The sequence below is a fragment of the Plectrocnemia conspersa genome, unplaced genomic scaffold (assembly GCF_051122295.1).
Source record: "Plectrocnemia conspersa isolate PC_06_02 unplaced genomic scaffold, ASM5112229v1 ptg000003l, whole genome shotgun sequence".
NCBI classification, from domain to species: domain Eukaryota; kingdom Metazoa; phylum Arthropoda; class Insecta; order Trichoptera; family Polycentropodidae; genus Plectrocnemia; species Plectrocnemia conspersa.
Window position 1 is genome coordinate 10,895,539 of NW_028277167.1, and position 23,539 is coordinate 10,919,077.

General features: G+C 32.9%; 1 protein-coding gene across 5 annotated transcripts in view; it reads left to right on the forward strand.

The window, feature by feature from the left end:
* The window catches only part of LOC148236582 (uncharacterized), a 188,960-nt gene that overhangs the window by 37,027 nt on the left and 128,394 nt on the right, over positions 1 to 23,539 (forward strand). For all 5 annotated transcript variants that reach the window (XM_088182103.1, XM_088182106.1, XM_088182104.1 and 2 more), the window contains exon 3: positions 7,861 to 7,984. In XM_088182103.1, coding sequence (XP_088038229.1) covers positions 7,861 to 7,984 — 124 coding nt within the window. The remainder of the gene's footprint in view (positions 1 to 7,860; positions 7,985 to 23,539) is intronic.

Consider the following 23,539-nt stretch of genomic DNA (forward strand, 5'->3'; position numbering starts at 1 on the left):
TAATTTACGATTTACTAAATGAGGTATTTTTGTTTTAAAGATCGATCCAGCTATTCTCAGTATAATTATTAATTCTTCAAGATACATCACAACAACACGCCACCGTCAGTAGTAAGCTATGGTAATTGTCGCTCTGGTGTGTATTTAGTGCAATCTGTAGTACCACAGGTCCTCGTGCTAAAAACTTAGTATATGTATTATATTCTAATGACCAAAAGTGTTTAAGAGTATTCGCATAAATTCAGATTTGCTCTCTTTACAAAATAACCTGACAGCATCAAGTATCATATTGTTACATATTCGAGATCCCCTTGCCCGGCGAAATTTTAAGCAAAATTAATTTCATCGATGATTTGAGAGTGACGTTCGAGATTTTCTTTGCACATCTACAACTTATTGCTAAAGTGATTCGCGTTCTATATGATACGCTAATTCATAGCGTCCTTGATATAGCTCAAGTTGTTAAAAAGGATTCTATGAAAATTTGTCAGATATCTATGAAAGGGGGAATACGGTTCGTATTCATATTTGATAAGAGCGTTGGGATACAATTCATCGCATTCTCGACGTTGCTGAGGGGTGTGTCAGGTAGTGCTCTAAAAAGTCACGATTACCTTCCTTATTCACAACTAAGTGTCACATTCGTACGTGCTTTGCATTATGTTTTTAAACGTTTCACATTTTTTATTGCATCTTTGTATACTAAACTATAAAATTCAGTCTTATTAGCTATGCTTTTGATTCGACATCTCTGGATTGACCTTTATATCATAAATGCTCACTATTTTTACTAGTTGGTGTTCTGAAATAATATATTAGGCTTACTGCAAGGTAGAAATATTATTATTCAGTTTCAGCTCGAGGTATTCCATCAATATTCACCCTCTTCGTGTTTCACTATGATCAGAGACCTTTTTAGGAGTAAATCGCTCGATATCGGATGCTAAGCTCATTGGATGTCCCCGACTTCCAAGCGAAGCCACCTCCCGTCCGACGAAGCGTTTAATTGAATCCGCGTCAAACGCTGCTAATTCCATTAGTAATCCCGGTGTCTGATGGCCGCCTCTTGAATACAGCTGGATTAATTTGCTGCATGTCGATATAAACACATTTATTACATGCATGGGAGCTGCGAGTACCCTTCCGCTGCTTTAGGGAAATTTGGATTGCAAATATAATGGGAGCTAGAACAACGTGAGTGGATAGCTTCTTTAGGGATTGCTCATTTATCTGCTTTATAACATTTAAAGTTCGATCTAATATGGTAATTGAATAGATCTTATCTTGGTTTTCTTTGTTGATGTGACACAAAGCTACTTAATGAAACGCTGTTATTACACCACATACCGGCGCTGATATCCACGTATAATATTAATACTCGTAAACAATGGTCAGCTTTCTCCGTCTGTGATGTGAAAGCGAACAGACAGATTACAATTTGACTTCCGCCGGGACTTGTCTTCTTCTTCGTTGTCCGTGTATCGACTTTATCTTCGATCGGCTCACCTGAAACAAGATTTATTCCGAGACCATTGTTTGTTTTGTATTTTATTCCATCGTTCGTTAAATTGCATTTTTCGTAAAAGGTCATATCCTATTTAGCCTTTTCTCGACGCTACGTATCCAATTAAGGCGGCCTACTTAAACGCTCCATATTTATTAAACCATCAATCGTTGTAATTGAATCATGCACTTCGACAGTATCGAATTTAATGTGCATGAATAAATAGCACACAAAAAACAATATCGAATCTACCACTCCTGATAATGTACACTGTCTACTAATCACCTCTTGTAACAATCTTGACCTTCAATGTAATTGTTAAAGTTTCCATTACACAGTCTGATTACTGTATAAATGCATCTATTGTGTACTGTGGCATTCTTCATTTGCTATGCAAAACTTGACAGTTTTATATGTTTTACACTGCAGGGCTTATGCATAATATTTAATACGTAAACACTCATTATTCACTGCCATAAAATATTTAATCTTTAATCGGTGGAAGACATAATCTTTAATCTGCATAGTAAAATAAGCTAGTGTAACATTTAAACATTTCATACGCCTCGCGAAAAGTACCATTTATACTTACTATAAATCTGCACTTGTCATGTTTCAACATCGGTTTAAGTTTAGACACGTGAATATAATGCAATAATCCCTCGTATCTCACTTGTTCCCGTGGCATTAAATCTGAAGGAGCGAGCTACCATTGTGGATTAATGCGCTTGTCTTATAACACAGTGTGTTTCGAAGTTTACTTTAGTAAACATATGTTATATGCAGTTTCGTTATCTAAATCATAATACTAAAAAATATTTCGTTAGTCCATAGAAAAATATTAATTGTTGTTGGAACAAATTCAGTGGCAATAGCCGAGTGCCTTTTTGCTAGGAGCGCTAAGATACAATTACTTGTATTTTTGAAGTAGCGTGTAATCAATGAAGCTTCTTCTAATGTTTCTAAAAGGCTGTTTCGGCTATCAGTCGATGTTTGCCGATTTTTAGAGTCGCAATTGCGCCCCCTACTCTCGACCGTTGCGACCAGAATGTCAGCGCTCGAGAATGCTCCCCTTACACACACTTTTAATTTTTGCTAGGCTAGGTTTTTAGAAAGACCAAGCCATGTAGGGACGAATATTTTTTGTTTTTGTAGTGAATATGCCAGCTGTTAAGAATACTCACTCGCTTTTCATTGATGTTGGTTTATTTATGAGCAAGTATTTAAATATAAGGTTTAATTTTTTTCTGGTCTGGGTGATTGGAATAAGTGATTATTATATAATCATCACAGATTAGGGTTCCATCGAGTTTGCTATTCTCACGAATAAATATCGTTATGAATAATTATAATCAAATATTGCTAGGTCGTGCATAGTAACATCGATTGATTATAAACTGTAATAGTAATTTATAATTAAAATTAATATATCTCAACCGCAGACTTTGTTTTCAGTTATATTACATAGTAGTTGTTGATTGTGTTTACACGGTTGTATCGCATTGGGATATGGCTTGTAGAGATTAACAATATAATAAACATAAAATGCACTAATTAAGCTATGCAACGACCAGTCCATAAGCATATTAACGTCTAACTTTGATAACGTCTCGGTAATTTTAAATTAATCTAGCTCGTACTTGCTGGAATGATTTTCAAACATAGGTGTTTACGTTTAAATAATATATCAATTGTATGTGTATGCGTGCGCATTAAATCTCACATTGTATACTGCATCGGTGATTGTCGCTCTTGCGCAGGTTGTGATATTGCGATCTGCGGCATTCGAGCACCGTGCATAAAGCACCATTTATGGAGTTGCCAGTACATTTACTGTGAACCCCGGGTCGGACTCCGAGAAAGCGTATGATTCATGTCGCCGTCAAACCGGGTAGGCATGTCATGTCTCCTTCGAAATGCCCCCCGCGTAATAAATCAGAGAAATCGTGAATGTAAAATGTCATTAAAAAAAGAGCGTGTACCTAGTAGAGAGAGAGAGAGAGAGAGGGACGTGATCGTTGCCTCTACAGCGATCGTTTAGAAAGTAACCGACTGCCGCTCAATTTACTATATTTTGTAAATTTAATTATATAGATGGGTGTATTAAATGCGTGTCTGAGTTGTAGACTTGTATCTATAGAATTAATAATGTCGCTTCAAAGAGAAAGGCGATATTTTCTTTGCAATAATTGCACTCATAGATTCCTCTCAGCTAGTAGGTAAATTGCGGTCATAAATATTTAGTCAAATCCACTCTTTTTGTTATACGTTTTTCTTTGAAGAAAATGTCTTGAAGAACTAGTCTATTCAGCACTTTTCAAGTGTGACGCAGCGAAATTGAGTGGATAGCAGTGTGTCTCGATGAGTATCATTATAGAACAGCGTTGCATTGTGTGATTTTCCTATACAAAAGGCCTGTCTGACAGCAAATGAGACATATAAGGACGAGGAAGTATCGAATATAAGCACCGAATGGAGATTTGGCGAGTCGACAATTCTGGTTGCGATCTGAAGTCGTATTTCTGTTGCATGGCAATGTGAGTCCTCATACAACCATTAGTATTAAATGCAAATGGGAAATCTTCTAGTATCCCCGATATAGCTCTGACCTTGCTCCTAGTGGCTTCTTAACCATTTGGGCAGTATCGTCATACATGTACGGCGGTCGAACTTTCACTGTTTTGAGATACCCAGATAGTTCTATATTTATATACATATGTAACTATAAATAATAAATTAAATAAAAATAAAATTTAATTTTAATTCAATGTAAATGATTTTTATAGAAAATAATACCAATAAATTAAAGAGTACGTAAATGAACACAATAAAAATATATTATATTAATTTTATAAAAAAATATTGATATAAAAAAATTCCATGGAAGCCGAAAAATATATATATATATATATAATAAAATAAATTATCGAAATTTAATATTAAAAAAGTGTTTAAAATAAATTATTAAAACGAGCTAATGCAGAAAAGTAGTAAAATAAATCAAAGAAATAATACGTTGAGAAACACTGTTTTTTTTCTATAATTTACTATAAATGCAATAATAAATAAATAACACTATACTAACAAATTGACAAATGTGTTTAAATTGAGTCACTACTTAAAGAGTTAAAGCCGTTCATTTCTTCAGATTTAACCCTTTGAGTAGTGAGATACATTTATGTATTTTTCCATAATTATTTTTGTTGTTATTTATTTATTATTATTTATATTGCATTTATAGTTAATTATTTAAAAAAATATTGTTTCTCAACGCATTGATTTATTTTACTACTTTTTTTATATTAGTGTGTTTTAATAATTAATTTTAACATTTTTCTAATGTTAAATTTTGTTAATTTATTTTACCTATTTTTTTTTGTGGATTTTTTTTATATTGATTCACAATATTTTTTTATAAAATTAATATAACATGTTTTTTGTGATTTTCATTATAGTACTCTTTAATTTATTGGTGTTATTTTCTATACAAATCATTTACTTTAAATCAAATAAAATTTTTTTTTTATAAATATAATGTTTTTTATTTATTAATTATATATGTAAATATATAGCTATTTGGGGTACCTCAAAACAGTGAATGAGTGACCGCCGTACATGTACGGCGATACCACTCAAAGGGTTAAGAAACTGGAGAACGCTTATACTAGTCGAGTCGACAGTCATCAATTTTATTCCCATTAAAAATAATTAGATTAGAATAACAGATGGTTTATAGCTAACTATATTACGTATTCGTGTGATACAGTTGTTACTAAAATTCTATTGTACATAAACTATATAGGTGGTTAATTTTTGTCTAGCGTTAAAAATGCTCTTTATAAGCGTTTTCTTTTAATGCACTGCCTAGCTATGTGAAATTTCTTACCAATTCACTAACAGCCCAACACCATTGTGTCGGTTTAACGATTCGTTGAACGGTGTAGATTTAATTTAGATTAAAAATAACCAGACTTTTTAACCTCAGTGAGTTGCAAGATCGGATCTACCTTCCGTTCTGTAATAATAAACTTTAATCGATTAAGCTATAAAACCGTTCCTAATTTAAAAAAATGCTTATTATAAAGATATATCGCACTTTACAAGCTAACCATTTCTACTTTTCTGAATATGTGATAAACCACGGCTCATGTTGTCCACTTTGCCATTAAATGTTTTTTACAATTTACAAATATTGCATTTTTTTATTCTAGACCTGGTTTTTGATTTACAGTTGGTTGACAGCCCTGTGGTAAACCATTATTTATATAACAATTCAGACAAGTACTAGTTAATATATAGTATATATTTAAACATAATTTGCACTACGTTTACGAGTTGAAAATACTAAATATTTGATTTACCTGCAATCTTTCAACGCTTATCCACACTCGGTTGGTCCGTCATGATGCATTTTACGAGCCGTGTGCACATAATGCGCCACGCACAATACAATGTCCGACAGAGTGGTAAAACCACCAGAAAGAACATACACACGTTACGTTGGCACACCACTTGAATGGACTGCACTGCTCAACGCTTTTAAGCTCTTTTTGTTTTCCCATTTTTTATGTTCCACACTTCATTTATATTGCAATCGATCTACATACAAAAGAGAGCCGGGAGAGGGAGAGGCTTAGTATATGTTCATGGTCCGATCGTTTCCGGATTCTTTTGTGCTTCAGTGTTAAATGCGATCGTATGCGCTCACACGAAACTCAGTTTTTTTCGTTCTCGAATATTTTATGACATATTTAAAAAAACGCGAGAGGAAAGTATTTTTTCTGAACTAATTCTTTATCTTGCTTCATTTACGACATCACTTCCACATGTTTTACTTTGTCCATCCAACTGATACATAGCATGCGTCTGTAAATCTACAATTTTAAGGCCTCCAGATACTTGATCCACACTTCCGCTTCGTATAGGACAGAATTATTGTCCGTGAAGTATCTTTTTCATTCGTGTGATTGTTGTCCTAGCTTTCTCGATCTGACATTTTATCTCTGGTGTGCGGTCCCAGTCTTAAATGTATCCCAAATGAATGAATTTTGTTGCACTCTTTTAGAATTACGTCTACACTTTAATTACGAATTACGTCTTTAGCGTTTAATTAATAGGGCGTAGGTAGAAGCCTGTATATATAAAATATATACTGACTTCTGCTATTTTGATTATAAGCATTTGCAACCCTTCAAGATTATCTGATATGAACACCGTATCTTTTGTTATTGGAGTACATATTTTGAAATTTCTAGATTAATATTTCACTCTAAAAATATCGTTCAAAAATTCAGGTAGTATTTTTTGGCAACAAATTAAATTGTCAGACATGATATCAACTTTGGGTAAGAATAAAAATAATAGTTCAGGGTCAGAATAAAAATAAGGGAAGATCAGAATTAAAATAATGAATGGTCATAATTATATTATTCAGGGTCAGAATAAATATTAAATGGTTAGAATAAAAATAGCATACGGTCAGAATAAAAATATGGGACGATCATGTGAATTAAAAAATATTATATCATTTATAAATTATTCATTTTAGAAATATTTTATTAAATATCTCGCTCGCACTAAAAGTGTTGGACAGGTTAGGTGCGAGCGAGCGTTGGTCAGAACATTGAACACCCTATTAATGATTCTTAACGAATCTATTCAATTGTATTTAGGTCGCAAAAGTATTCAGAGTGACGAACGAAGCGAGAATAACGACAGAGCGAGTGGCGACAGAGAGCACGCTTGAGTTATTGTGTTGACATCTGACAATGTTGCAAGCTTAACCAAACAAGTTGGCCCTTAAACACTAATGATGATGAACTGCCGACATGTGAATGACAGGTCGACCAGTTGTACTAATCTTCATCGTTACAGCTTTAACACTATTGCCAACTAAAAATTATTCTTACCATTTAATATAAATTCTGACCAGTCCAATTTAAATTCCGACCAAATAATATAAATTCTTACTACTGCCGTATTAAAATATAGTATTAAGAATCTGAACCGAAAAATACTATTTAAATCCATTTTCTGAACTCTCAAAATCAAAATCTGCTGTTGTGATAATCTAGTGATCATTAATTAGCAATCTGCAGTTTTTTCAAGATGCTCTTAATATCGATTTTCACGTATTTTGTCAGAATATCTGTTACTATCTCGGTTAGAATATTCTCCCTAGTTATTTGATGGTTCTAGATTTATTAACATACATTCTTCAAGATTAATATCGCAAATATCTGTCGAAATAGTGTGCGAAATCACAACGCACGAGCGTGTTCTGGTGCAAAAAACTGAATGTTTGTTTAAATTATTATATATTTTTTTGTATTTACAATGTGTTTTTATTGTTTCAGTCCGAGTGGCGTACCTCTGTGTTCATTGGATCAAGTTCGGGAGTACCTTCAGGCGGCGGGCACTTGCAAGTGTGGCCTGGACTGCCCAGTAAGGCCGGAATGCGCCTTTAACTTTGATCCTAAGGTATGATCTACTGAAATTAATTGTGTATTGTATCAACACCAGACCTCTCGAGGGTCGTTGCACTTCCCGCTCTATCTAAAAAAGTATCAATATTAAATGTTACCCAATCCTTTGTGACGTTGTTTGGCAGCGCTCCAAGGCGATCCAGATATCACAAATCTAAACTTCTAAACAAATTCGAAACATGTCGCTATTTTATTGAGTGGTCTCTCGCCAGTTTGGTGTTTAAAGGAGTGCGACTCTTTGTAAATCAACGGGGTATCAACAGTTAAATTAGCATCACAATGGGCGATAAGTCTAAACAAATCTCCTCCCGTTTAGGTTGCCGCTTAACCGGTTTTTGCATAATGAGTTAAACGGGGGTAATTTACAGATTTGCCTCGGCGCGGCGTTCGAGATGCGGAGAAATGGATTTCCTGGATTTGTAACAACGTTACAAATGAGAGTAATTTGTTTTATATAGATAACCAAATGGTTGAAAATTATATTCCATTTTTATTTATTATCTGGTTTTAAAATATATTTTCAAGAAATCTGAATTATCGAGTTTTGTTGATACTACTAAAATTTCCTCGGTTGATCCGCATTATTTCATTATTTGACCTGGTTCGGCGTTAAATTGGACAACCGTGACACTATTCCCCAGCCCGTGTTGTACTCGTCCCATTGTTGTCGTATCTGATGAAGCGATCCGCTTGAATATTAATGCGTTCACCAGACGAAGAGTCTGCCCAAGTCGAGCCACACCATATTACCATATTACCGGCGTGAATCGAACGAAACCAAAAACGCTCCGGTCCCCCCTGCTTCTCGTACATATTTAGTGTTATGTACTAGTATATCTTTTTAAAGGCCCCCTCCGTTCGGTTGGTTTAGTTTAAAGCTGGGGTCGTCGCATTCCGCGTGTTGACCCAAATATTCGGCTCAGACGACTCATTTGCATCCAGCCATTAGGCAGCGGGGAAAGAGTGGCCCATTCGCCTAATGAAATTTTCTCTCGCGCCGTTGGCGGTATGCAAAGAACTCCTCTTAAACGAATGCAATTAAAGCGAGACCATGAAACTGGTTAAGGTACGTGCATAATACATTCAAACTGCTGTGTGCTTTATCGTGCGATTCTTTGCGTGTTTAGGATTGAAAAACGGTGTAACTAATCTCGTTTGGGTTTATCAATATAATTTAAAGTTATCTTCTCCCTTCTCATCTCAAATATTTGTGATTGTAATATTACTTATTTACAGGAACATGAAATGTGTCATGACGTAACAACTTTTCAAACGAATGTTTTTATAGCTGAATATGTGTCATCGCTCCAGTTAGTTACTATTGATATATTGGTACTGAAAGCTCGCGCATGCCCATTAAACCTTTTTTTCGAAACCTAACTATGATACAATATTCACAAGTTTCGCGTTCTCTTTCAAAGATATTTAACTAGTAGATGAAGAACATCTCCATTGCACTTTTATATGGGGATCAAATATATCATTTACTGAAAGAATGTATTGTATTATATATTTTTGACAATTCAACATCTATTCTTGGCAAAAAAAAAGAAAACTAAAATGGCAGTATATGTTGTCAAAAACATTTAAAATCATAGATTGCTACATTTACGAGTCTCATTCAACTCACCAAAACCATTAATTTTATATTATGTCGACGAATTCTGTGGTTGTAAAAGTTTTGAGGATCGGTGACACTTTTCAGCTTCCAGATTCAAATGTGTTGCTAAAGATTTCAAGGGGGTTTTTGAGGCCTTCTATTTAAACTCTTGGAAACTCCAGCTTCCAGGTTTATTGATAAACTTATTGTCACGACATTTTTTAAATATGTTTATTTGAATAATATAAATAATTTTACAAACATACTAATAAATAAGAATATAAAATAAAACGTTTTTGGATATAATTTTAGGAAAAAAATTTATAATTTAGGCGATAGAGAAAGAGAAATTGTAATTTAGAAAAAAATAGTATTACTGATGTTACTCACACCGGGCAGGCATATGATAAAATGGGTCGATTTAATTGTTTATGTGTATAATATATCAAGATTTTTTCGTAGTAAGCGCGCTCTTTTTGTTAAATATCGGTTTGGCGGCCGCAATTGCAGTAAGCCATTTAGAGCGAAATTCAAACATGTGCTTATTAAATTTTAACTTGGAGTCCAGATAATATTTTTCTATATTATATTATGTTATGAAACACATTGAACCATGACAAAATTTTCTTTGGGTCATAAAAACTCGTCATCGAATAAATTCATGCGGCTTCACTCTACTTCACTATTAAATTCTTTGCTCTACCAAATTCAATGTCACATTTAAGAACAACACAATTGTTGAGTTAGGAATATAAAGCTTTTGCACTACGCGGCCAAATGTCCTAGTAATCTTTAAATTGTGTGTTTTGTGACATTTTTAACTTTGCTTCAGTTTTTCCTAACAAATGCCAATTTATATCTATCTAAATTTTAGTATAGTGACAGCTTTTGATGAAGTTTTAAGCAACGGTATGATTTTTTTTTAAAAAAAAACTTAAAATAACATATTAGGTATACATATATTTGTGGGGTACCGATTGAGACGCAATTCAAGCTTATTTTATTTTATTTTTATTTTATTTTTTCGATTAAATTAAGACCATCGTGGCCTAACAGGTTACCCCAATGCGCCACGATGGTCGAAAGCATATATGATATTAGCCCTTAAAATATAAAAATTCAAGCTATTTGCATTTTATTTATTTTTCATAGGACAATCAACTTCTTATATGCAAATATTATGTTCATGTAATCAACTTTAATAGCTATCTTTTTATCACACTTATATTAATTGTAGTTTCTGCCAGATTAAATTATTGTCATCAACATTGCATTTATTATGTTTTCTAACATGTCTATAAATACTCCCTTGTAATTTTTATTGTAAATTTCTAAAAATACATATCAATTTGCTAGTGTATAAATATCCCAAAACTATATTTGTCAGTCAATATTTTTTTAGCTTGCGGTCTTCGCACGATTAACGGCTTAGTCACAGTAAATACACCTTTTAAAGGTAAATGTACAAATAATTGATTTTGTTAATTTTAATAGAAATTATTTTTAGAAGAGAAGTCTTATGTAATGTTTGAAAACACGCAAAGATGCGGAACTACCCAGAGTACATCCATCTCCGTCGTATGCAAATCTCGGTTATTATTTAGCCTTTTGTTCGGTATCGTCGTTTTATCGCTTTATTCAAATTATGGTCGAATTTTGATGTTGCGCCCGTCGTCGTCGCCGACCTCTCGAGAATTTATTAACAAAGAAGCGTAAGCCGAGAGCTCGTTACCGCGTGTATAAATTTGGGTAAATTGCGTCGGCTGGTCTAAATATGGAGCGCGCGTATAAAGCGGGCGGGGGACGATACCGCTTTTTGATAATCGCCAGTCGAAAACTTCAGAAACTGCTCTGTGTCTGCTCGGTTATGTGCGAATCGTGCACACTCCCCTTCATGAGGGGTGAATTTGCATATTTTCCACGTAGAGGGCAAGGATTTTTGTAAGAAAATGCAAAAGCTTCAATCGTGACTTGATAACGATTAGTCCCCTTTCATATTGTGTACTTAGATACAACAATTGTTAAACCAGTATTTTATAAATTACACTTTTCTGGCACACAGCACATGTGCGGCGTGTCGCTGCCGTGTCGCATCCCACCCCGGCGGATCCAGAGTTCAACATTGTTATGTTAGGAATATTTACAATTTCTATCTGTATTTGGTTCCTGATTCACTTATATGATAAAAAATAATATAAATTATATACCATGTACAATAATTCAGGTTTGGCATGATTGAACATAAAACGAGAATTAATCGTTGTATGAATAGGTCACGCATAAAAAATCTGGCATTGTAAATTAATCTAAATCCATTATGCATTTCATTGTAACGAATTAATATGCCCACAATTCAACGTGGAACTCCATTGTAAAAAAAATCAATCGTGTATAATTTGCACGACGTATCGAATGCACGCCATTCGCCTCTCTCTCTCTGTTTCAAAAGTACATACATTTTAATCTGTACTTCCTCTCTCTTTTAGATATGTGTGCATGTTTTTTCTTTTAAAGAACATATAAAAAGTTACGTTGCGTCACGACCGTTTCTCAACATTTAACCGGTCTGCATCCCAAATTATGTGTTCGAACTCGAAAATACACACGAACGTGCTGGCGGGTAATAATTACTTCATACATAGGCACTACGGGCATTTATACCAAGAGATAGATACGGATAGATTTCTCTGTACTGAAAGAGAACGAGCAAGTTCACTGCCACCTTGTGCTCTCTAAACGTTGGTCGCTTGTCTGATCATAAATTCACCTTATACACGTTCTTGAATAACGATCGATTGAACGCTAATTTTACGGCGGTCGTTAACTGTATTGTAATTCTAGGCGTTATAGATACTTATTTGTGCATTGTATGCTATTGAAGACATCTAAAGACCAACTTATTAAAATTAATGATCAAATGCACTTTATTATACAATACAGAAAACAAGTATTTCTTCAAAAACATGGAACATATAGATCTTGATTTATTTCGTAAAACAGCTTGATGCCAATGCGCATTCTACATAATAAAAACCTATCATCATAATACAATACTTTATGTAGTATACTATATATTATTAAATTAAATTAACATATAAATATACTACCATTAAAAAAACGAAACGAAACAACAAATCGATGTCATTTTAGAAAGCTCTCTATCAAAATATCTATCCCTACAGAGTCTTAATGAGAATTTAATAGTGGTTTCGAAACAGTCTGGAAAATGTTTAAAATCATAAACATTTCTACAGTATGCTCTTAAGATCAACTCTCTTTAATATATACAAATAATATTTTATTATATCGGGATTCTAAAACGTGTGTTGAGGTATCTGATATTTTAAAATATAAACCCCAATATTTTTTTATTTAAATTTAATTTATCAGGCTACCCCAGTGCGCCACGATGTGCAAAAATAATTAATTCATTACATTAGCACAATACACACAACAAAAATATAAAAATAATATATAGTTAGAAATAAAAAAAATCATAAAATAATAAAATTAAATGATTGGAACTGTTTCAGCTCCTCGTAGCTGACATTTAATATATCAATGTGCAATTATAGCGTATTAATCACTTCCTGGTCACAGTAAAATGACTCAAAAACTTCTTGCACGGACACATCCTTTCCTATGCAGTGGTATAAAAATATGCAATCGCTGTAAAACATATAAAAATATTCATACAAATTTAATATTGACCATTTTCCAACTCACGCAATAGATTGAATAGTACATATAATATGTTGAAAGGGTTTTTGGTCGTTCTCCTGGTGTGTGCTTCTCGTCCACGATTCGGACGTCAGCCCACAGAAGTCGGCTGCCAGAACAAAGGCAAACGCGCGACAAGGGACGCGAGCCATTGTCGATGCCCTTTGCACCGTAACGAAATCTTTTGTCAACTGCCTGGTAATGCGATTATCCCGGTAAAAGGTTCTCCCGGTTAGCTGCGATTCGAATTTACATCAGCTCCCCCGCGCTTTGATTAATTGAATTTATTCGTTTTATAATCGGTGATCGATGTCGTCGGCCCTTCCGGTTTTCAGAAATCGCAATTAAGCCAAATCGGAATATCGCTTTTGTATGCAGAAACCGAGCCGAAACGGCTAGGGGTGAATCGGGGGGACACCTCCACGTAGGAGGGAGTCCTGTGGAAATTGAGTTTTCCTTCCATTTTTGCTATTATCTTTTTATTTGGTAATTTACCAGTTCAATTAATTATTATCTTATTATTTTTTTATGTAAAAGATACTTGAATTTCAAAAGACTATTAGTCGTAAAATAAAAGTATCTAGAAGTGATAATTTGAAGCATTCAGACCCCTGGACAAGCAAGTAAACCGGGCCTTTACAATGCTTTATGCGTGTAGTTACGTTAGTTAACCCTTTGACGCGTTAATCAAAAATAATATTTAATTGTTTTTTTTTTTTTTTTTTGAAAAATGCAAATTTTACCTTGATATTGTGTTTAAATGTTCTGATTTTTTCATTTTTATTTATTTAAAATGATATCTTATGTTTATTCTAAAAAAAAAATGGTTGAGAGAAATACCTTACTCTCTACGCCACCATTTCAGTGTTGCCAGTGTTGCCTAGCTTATGGCCAAATAAATCGTCTCCCACAAAACACTGCTTTATTATCCACTCAAATGTGTCGTTTGAATAAGTAAATAATACATTTTAAAATAATAATCTTCTAAAAAGTAGCTTATAGTTTGTACACATTAACACATTCGTACCCATTTAAATCTTTTTCCATCTATTTCACGCATACCTTAACGTATAACGTAGGAAACGATGATTTAGGAGAAGAAAAAACTATATGCATATATTATGTCCCTTTCTAAGGAAAACAGGAAGTATTTATTCGTCTAATAAATATTTTATTAGTATAATAAAACCTACTAGAACACCCATTACAGTTAAGGAGTAGTACCAAGACCCATTCCAGAAATCTTTATAAACGATCATTCGGCAATGAAAGTGTACGGTCGCCGTTTTTATCGCGTACACATGCGACGAAAGTCGGTTTTTGGTGTGTGCGACTGTTTTCAATTAGTTTAAATGTGTTTTCACGGGTCGCAAAACCGCCGTACCGTTGCCGTAACGGTCTCAACCACCCCTTTGCCGATTATAATTGTAAAGTTTTAATTAATACGCTTGTTGGGCCCATTATTTTGCCACGTCGGCCGCAAAACTGGTTATTCCGCATGGCCCATCCCCACCTCGACAGTTTTCCCCGTATAGCCCGCGGAAAATCTACGGCTCAGACGGAATTAGAATTTTCATCCAGGAGATTTTTTTCGCGACACTATTGAGTTAAACGCACGAAGAGAGACTTTAAAAAGTTGTAAACCCAAGAGCAGCCCTTCATACAAATTTTTAATTCCAATAATGAAGCGACCTTTTCCTTCAGTCTTTAGATTGATATGTGCATACTTCTGCTGGTATCTATCTAGAAGTATCTTTTAAGATATTCGAAATACCTGAGAGGTGTACGAAAATATATACGGACATATCGTACGTCCCTGCTAACGGACCTTGGCACAATTAAAATACCGTTTTGCGCGTTCTCTGTCTTGACTCGTCGTTTTCGTTTTATTTTTCGAATGTGCGTGACCTTGCATTGTATGGTGATCGAGACCAATTTTTAATGCCAAAGTTGATTTTTTCGAAAGATTTGTGTTTGCGCCGTATCATAAAATGTTGCATTCAAGGCGAATAAGACATTCTAAAATTATTACACGTATTTTTTATATATATATATTCTACGACTACCTGTATTTCAATGGTTATTTAGTTGTAAGACGTTAAATTAATTCTACTACATAAATATTAAATCGATACTAAATTGCGAACCAAATTTCAAGCAAAGATCGATTTTATTTTTACTGTGACAACCTTATTAAATTTAGGGTTGTTTTAAATAACTAATGAAAATTTCTGTAACATCTGTTTGTGGTGTTATTTCAACCACCGTTCTGCACCCACCCACCCTGTCCTCTTGTGTACATCCATTGTAAACACACATGTAATATTTGATTTCAAAAAGCTCTTAACTCCATTGCAAATATTGACGTTAAAATGAATCCCGGTCGTGCATGTGGAGCAGCAAACAGCTCACCGAGGTCATATAATACGCGCACTGGATTGGATAGAGATGAAAAAATCAGCACACGCCAGACCGAGACTACTTTGAAGACATCAATCAAAAGCTATCAACCCAGATCTCTCAATTCCACTCAGTAATCGCACATTCGACCAAGGCCGACGAGATAGTTCGCCGTGGCTCTTAATTAATTCTGAGTCATAAACAGCATCCACCTATCTATCGAATTGCACTATGAATGAGACACACGACTGTTGTTCGTGAATATGTAATTAAAACTTCTACGATATAAACTTAAAACTAGTTTTTACGCGATTAAAACTTTAATGTCTTTGGATATGTAATAATCTTGCGCATTAGTAACTAGTACAATATACTCTCGATTATCCAGGCTAATGATAATCCGAACTATCAATTTCTATTTGCTTTTAAAATATGTATAAAATATTTACAATATTAAAATATTTATTAAGAACATCTGTGATACTCGTTTACTCGATGCTCCGTGAATAATACGACTGTATGATCCTATAGTTCTATTTATTATTTTAATTATTTAGTATTTATAGTCAATACGTATATAATGATAATTACATATAATTTGATTAATGAATTATAACGATAATTTGATTAATCCTTTGGACGCGTTAATAAAAAAAAAATATATTTTTTTTTTTTTAAATTGAAATTTTACTTTAGTTCTGTGTTAAAATGTTCTAATTTTTTAATTTTTATTTATTTAAAATGATATTTTACGTTTATTCACAAAAAAAATTTTTTTCTTAAGAACATTATTTTTACTGATTTTTGCGTAAAGAGATAAAAAAATCAATTGAGCGTCTGTAGTCGACTATCGCGTCCAAAGGGTTAATGTGTTACATGAAAACACCCAGAGTCTGATGCAATACTGAAATAAATCTTGAATAATTTTCGTGTCAATATGCTTTTATTCGGATGAGAAGAAGCATTTTATTATATATTAACAATAATGCTTTCTGTAGCAATCCTTTACTTTAAAACATCTCACATCAGCAACCTGTTTGGTTTTAAACCAGTTTTCGAAATTCTCTATCCATCAATACCCTTTTTTGAATACAATAATCAACAGGAGGATCTTTTTTTCAATCCCTTTAAATGATCAAGGTTTTTTTGCTTTTCTAATAACCAGAATTCCAGATACACACCGTAATATATGCCTGTAATATGGTTTTCAGATAACTTTAAAATCTGAAATTAATAAAAAAAAATATTGAGAGTACACTATGTATAAATCGGTGTCTAATACACAAAAGTCCTGGTTTCGAATCCATATAAGCCCAACTGTTTTTCATTTTCTATCGTGTTTGGGAGATCAGAATTAGTGATTTTTATGTAATTATAACACTTCACATATTAGATTTTCATAATCTCACGGATAAATATTGTTAATAATAATTGAAGTAAAGTTGTACGAAATTCACTGATTAAAAAACTTTTTTTTATTTTAATCTGTTCTCTCACTACTTACTTCGTGGTTGTTGATTGTGTTTACCCGGTTCTAACCTATTAATCTAACGCCTGTCATGTTGTAACATACAAAAAATTTCAGTTTTTGTAAATCTTCCGTTCAACACTAACATCAATAATTAAAAATGTAATATAAATATAAAAAACATATTTAACAGCATTGTTAAGGTAGAAAGTATACTCATTTAACATTGTATTTTGTTATATGTACGTGTAATATGCAAAACGGGCTTTTAACCCATACAGATGATTATATTAAAGCTCGTAAACAAACACGAATAAGGCCATAAACGAGCGAAACTGCTATACGCGTATCTGAGTAAAAGTTAATCTCATAATGATACTATTAGCATTATTTATGACGCTTCATATAAGACAAGGACCAGTCGATTCCTTCTATTATTCATGATTTATTATTAGATTATAGTATTAACGCTCTCCACTGGGGATGAATATTTTATGCATTAACATTTCAATCTGAATCTCAATAATGTTTGCTTATTTACGATACAGGATGAGTGATTTTATATATAATATTTTTAAACGCTATAAATAAATTGTTATAACTCTAAAAAAAATTTTCGCGTTTTTTTATTTGATTTTTGGTATATGTAAGCTATTATGTAAATCTGTATTACAATAATATATTATTTTTATAACTTTATTTTGGATAACTCGCACTATGAAAAAAATAGTAGTATGGTTGTTACTCCTCACTTAGCAAGCATATGTTAAAATGGGTCTAATTAATTTTTGATTTTATTTTTTGTAGTAAGCGCATTCTATCTGTTAAATATTGGGTTGAGGGCCGCAATAGCAGCAAAAATTTTAGAGCAAAGTTTCAAAATGTGTTTAAATTAAATTTAGATTTAATTTAAAGCCGCAATATACATATTTAATATAATCCAATAAAATTCTCACTACTTTCCATCTGCGTCTTACTGGCTGCGAATTCACACCCCCTTTTTTTTAAACATTAAAAAATAATGATAAGTATGTAAATATATACATATATTACTACATATAGAAAATTTGAAACCATATAATTTTACTTGCACATGCCAGATAATTTATATTTTCAGTTGTAAAAATATATATCTACTAGTGAAAATGTATTCTGATATGATTTTACTGAAATGACATATTTTAAAAAATATTTTCGTGTTGGATTCGAGACCGTTTTTTCTAGATTTTCTTTTAAGACATGGAACTGAATGTATTAATTTATTTTGCTGTATTAAATCCAGTTGTCAAATTACAGATAATACAATCTATAAAAACATTAAATTTATATAATTTAGCTGGTGCTGTTGTTGATTTTTCGTTATTTCTTTGCTTCTTTCTTAGGTATTCGATTGAATTTTCAGATCAAATACCTAAATTTACTGCTACTAATTCACATTCATTGAATATTTTCTCATTTCTAATATTTTTTGAACGTTCAAAAAGCAATAAAATCAACCATAATTTGCATTTGCATTTGCATTTGTCAAAAAACTACAATCTGTCCCAACCCTTTGGACGCGATAGTCGACTACAGTCGCTCAATTGATTTTTTTATCTCTTTACGCAAAAATCAGTAAAAAAAATGTTTTTAAGAAAATAAAATTTTTTGTGAATAAACATAAAATATCATTTTAAATAAATAAAAATTAAAAAATCAGAACATTTAAACACAAAACCAAAGTAAAATTTGAATTTAAAAAAAAAAAATTATATTTATTTTTGATTAACGCGTCCAAAGGGTTAAATAATAATGTGAAAGTACTACCTAGAATGTGGGAACTTTTGAAGGCAATGTTCCGCTCCTTTTATTTATTATGTGTATAAAAAGGGCTGAAAAAACTTATACCTGAAATACATCAGTACATACATCTCAAATAACTAGTTTAATTCAGTTTGAGGTCGGTTTTTATACATATATTCTTGCTATGAGTATTATTTACATATATTGGTAGTATTTTATACATATATTGGGCCCCTCAAGGAGAACGGCCTCCGGGAATTTGTCTCATCTCCCCACCCCTCTCGGCAAGCTGTCTGTAGGGTCATAAAGAATCACGATTGCATCCCCTTTTCTTACGTTGTGGTCTCAAGTTTTCGAAAACATTCCCTTACACAATCCATCCAGTTTCTCGAGCTTGTCATATATAATACATTGATGTTTTCGGCGATAGCCTGGAAATATCAAATAATATAATACAAATAATAAATATATTTATTATTATAAGGAAACTCTAATTATACATCTGAAAAAAATACTAATAAATACCGTAATATATGTATACATACAAGGCTTTGAGATTTACTCTGACCACACACTGACCCAAAGTGTAAAGGTCAAATTTGTTTTTTATATTTTTTGCTATGGTAAAAAGATTGATGTATTGCCGTATAATCACAATTCGGTCGAGATTCTTGCCAGCGATCGTTCCGGTCAATTTTCAAATCGCGCCAATTCATCTTGCAGTCTTATTTGTCGACCGGTCGAGAGTTGACTAATCAATTAACTGACCGCAAAAAGGACGAATATTTTAACCAAAGGGGCTCTCGTTCGACAGGACTACCTTAACGAGCCACGAACCTCCATCGATCACCTGGCCCGGAGTATTATCGCATACCTGATTCTTGTCTGAAGACCATTTGTATAATCGTTTAGCCTAATCAGATGTAAGGCTCGCTCTTTGAAACAATAAAAAAACCGCACGTATAAAAACGATCGCCCGTAGCAATTTTATTGTCAGAGCGCTTTTTAAGCGCGCCAGATATAGTTTCGGAACAGCTGTTTGACCCGGATTTAGAGCTTTCGGATTAAAAAAAGGTAACAATGCGTGTTTAATTTTAGTACCATTTTACATGCGAGTGTTTATAATTAGGTTTTTACGATATTTTTATAGTACGCGTAGGATAATTTTAAACGAAATGTGACATACGACGTTGATAATTATTTTTTATGAGCGTATATTTTTATACGTCCTGCATATTTTTCCTCCGCCTCGCCTGAAGTCATTCATGTACGTAAATCATGTAGAATATTGGTTAGATGTAATAAAGACTGGCATCTAATAACGTCACGCACTGAGATCGCATACGTGTCCTGAGAATGTAATGTTTTGATTAAAATCTTGCGAAAAGTGGTTTATTTAAAGAGGCTATGTCGTTTAAGACACCTGCGTTGGTGGATATCTAAGATAGATTAATAAATATATTTTCATAGTAAACTTACCGATTTCTTGCTAATTAAAATAATAAAATATTGAACTTATTGATTCAAAGAAACCACAATTTAATGTAGCAAAAAAATTAAATTCCCTGAATTACCGTGAATCGAGATTTGTTTTCGCATCGCTAAAGACAAAGCGAAATATTTTTTTTGATAAATATTTGTATGTGTAAAAAAGCATATATATTTAAATTAAATTAAAACAGGTTACTCCAATGCGTCACGATGTTCAAAAAAACAGTTCATTGTTCCTCATCGAATTCATCATTGAACTCCCAAAGGGGTGAAATATTCTTTCGATATTCGGCCGCTATATGTTACAAACTGTCCACGATCGCTCAAATAACTTAAGAATAACCGAATTAAATCATACGAGCAACCGAGGTCCGACATTTTTTTTTTAATAATAACGCATGACAAAACTTGTCGAAGGCCTTCTCAAAATCTGAATGTACGAAGTATCTATTAATTTATTTAAAAAAAATAAAAGGCATTTTTATATTATTATTTATAATAACCACAGAAACGCGATTTTAATTATATATTCAGCACAAAAATAAGAATTCATTTTTATTTTTTTCTGGGTAAAATAAGTTTTTAGTCTATTTCTAATTTCTAATCAGATATTATATTTATAATATTCGTGGTGAATATTCCTGCTGTTGAGAATACTCGCTCGCTTTCCGTTGATGTTGGTTTAATTGTGAGCAAAGACTTATAAAAAATATTTGTATTTTAAGTCCGTTTTCGATTGATTGCAAAATCTTAAATTTATTTCGTCGACTACATTTGTTATTTTTTTTACCAAAGTGTGTTCTTCGTTTCTTAACGTCACATTAATGTAATTGTCATCAGTACCTCTTCATTAATTATTTTAGTATCCGATTCTGAACTATCTAAATTAAAAAAAAGTCATTCTAATAAATCTTCCCAATATTTTAAATATATATTTTTTAAGAATAACTTTGAAAACATTTTTCATTGGCAACGTAATTGGGCTTATTTCATATTTCTTCGATTTTAGATTTAAGCTATGCAAACATTTACATTGATTTTTTTTCGGTAAGTTTTTTAGTAAAAAATTAAAGTCCTTAGACATGAAACAGCACAAAAGCTATTAATACCCGGATTATCTCTACATAGAATCCCTTATCTTAAGTAGCTTCTATTCGATTATCTTCTATCATTTGAGCACAGTATTTACTTATATATAGTAAATAATTGATCTGAACAATACCATGTCTCATTAAGAACAATATCAATCTCTTACTCAAAATCTTTATCATTTATAGACATTGGGTGAACTTTTACCTTGATTTTACGATCAGCATTTCTAGTTATATTGTTATATTAAACACACTGGCGTGCATACTTGAAACGTAAATATCATTCAAAAACACATGACTTAAAGTGTTATTAAAACACACACATTGTAACAGTTTACTCTAATTTATAGTAATCTATAGCATTCATTGCTCCTTGACGTCACGCAGGAACTGGCAGCTATCTTCACTTGAATATATAGCTCAAATAAGCTGCTGAAAATAATTCTGAAATGCGGTGTGTGTATTATATGACTTTTTATTATTGCTATGATTATATGTAACTATAATGCTTAAAGAGGTATATCATATACATAGCAGTTTAACACTAGATGTATGTATTATATACTCTGGTTATCAGGTCAGACTGAACGCCTTTTCACGCTTGTTAAGTACATATACGGTTTATAGTAATTGAATTTGTACTTGAATGATAGTGAGCAATGAAGACGTCCTGTCCGCGTCGATATCATAGAAAGGCCGGGTCGTAAAGAACATCGCCCCTGTTCAGGACGCGTCCGTTGGCGTCGGCGTAACAATACGCCCTCAGATCGTCGCACACTGAGTAGGCCAATGTCGAAATAGTGTAGTCGACCATACTATTTGATTAATCAATCGTTAGTCCTCACAACAACAGGAATAATTATTCACTTTCGCAATCGAAGAAAAATAAATTAAACTATTTAAAAAAAAATCCTCACCTTTATATATCAATCAGAATGCACTTAGTGGATTTGTTAGGATAGTAAAATCAAAACAGCACACAAGTGATTTCAAAATCTGCGAACTAATGATGTACATATATCAACTTCTAATCTCCCCTATTTTTTCCGTGCAAAATTGCGTTTACGTGCACATGCGGTTTTTTCGATTGCTTGCGTTGCATAAATATGGCCCACAGGGGTTGGGAAAACTCTGAGCATAAAGAGCGCACGTATGGTTCAATTACACGAATCCGCTCAGAGTCTATCAGATTTCGCGTTTTCCCTTCCATTTCCACGTTTTAATTTGCATTTTCCCCGAGCGGTTTTATTTACGGAGCGGGCATAAATAATTTGTGTCTTTGATACGGAATGGCGCTCCGATGCTCCGGGGAAATTAATGGCCACCAACTATAATACACGTACCACATGTATGAATACACACACGTGAAACGTATTTATGCTCCGACGTGTCTGACATAACATCGTATATGTAAACCATGCGAAGGATACGAAGGTTTGATCGATCTCTAAGATTATGTAGAGTAGTTAATCAGAATCACTTTTTTTTTTTTAATTTTTTGTACTTATTGTAAATCTTTAGTTGTAATTAAAAGTAAAGATAATTTTCTAAGGAAGCCTATGAATTATATAATAATCACTATTTATGACCTCCCATTGAATACAATATAAATTTAAAAACACTAGGATCCATATGGGGTTTGAACTCAGGTTTTAGTCTATCGATCGTGCGGGTCATAGTATTTTTTTACATGTTAGTTTAAAAAGATTATTTTTAATACTAATGATATTAACGACCTGATAAATGCTTAGAACCTCAATAAACCCGTTTGCTCGCATGCGTTTTGATTACGCATTTTAAAATTGTTAACACGGACGCATTAATGTTGTTCCTCGTCGCTCGATCGTAAAGTGTAGTCATATTTTTATTGGTTTCGTTCGAAAAGTACATAATTTACAATGTGTGTGTGTGTTTTCTCTTTTGAACCTCCAGCGAGATGTAATCGAACGGAATTTTCCGAGCCACCATGTCGATGTCGTGTCGCTGGCTAAATTGATA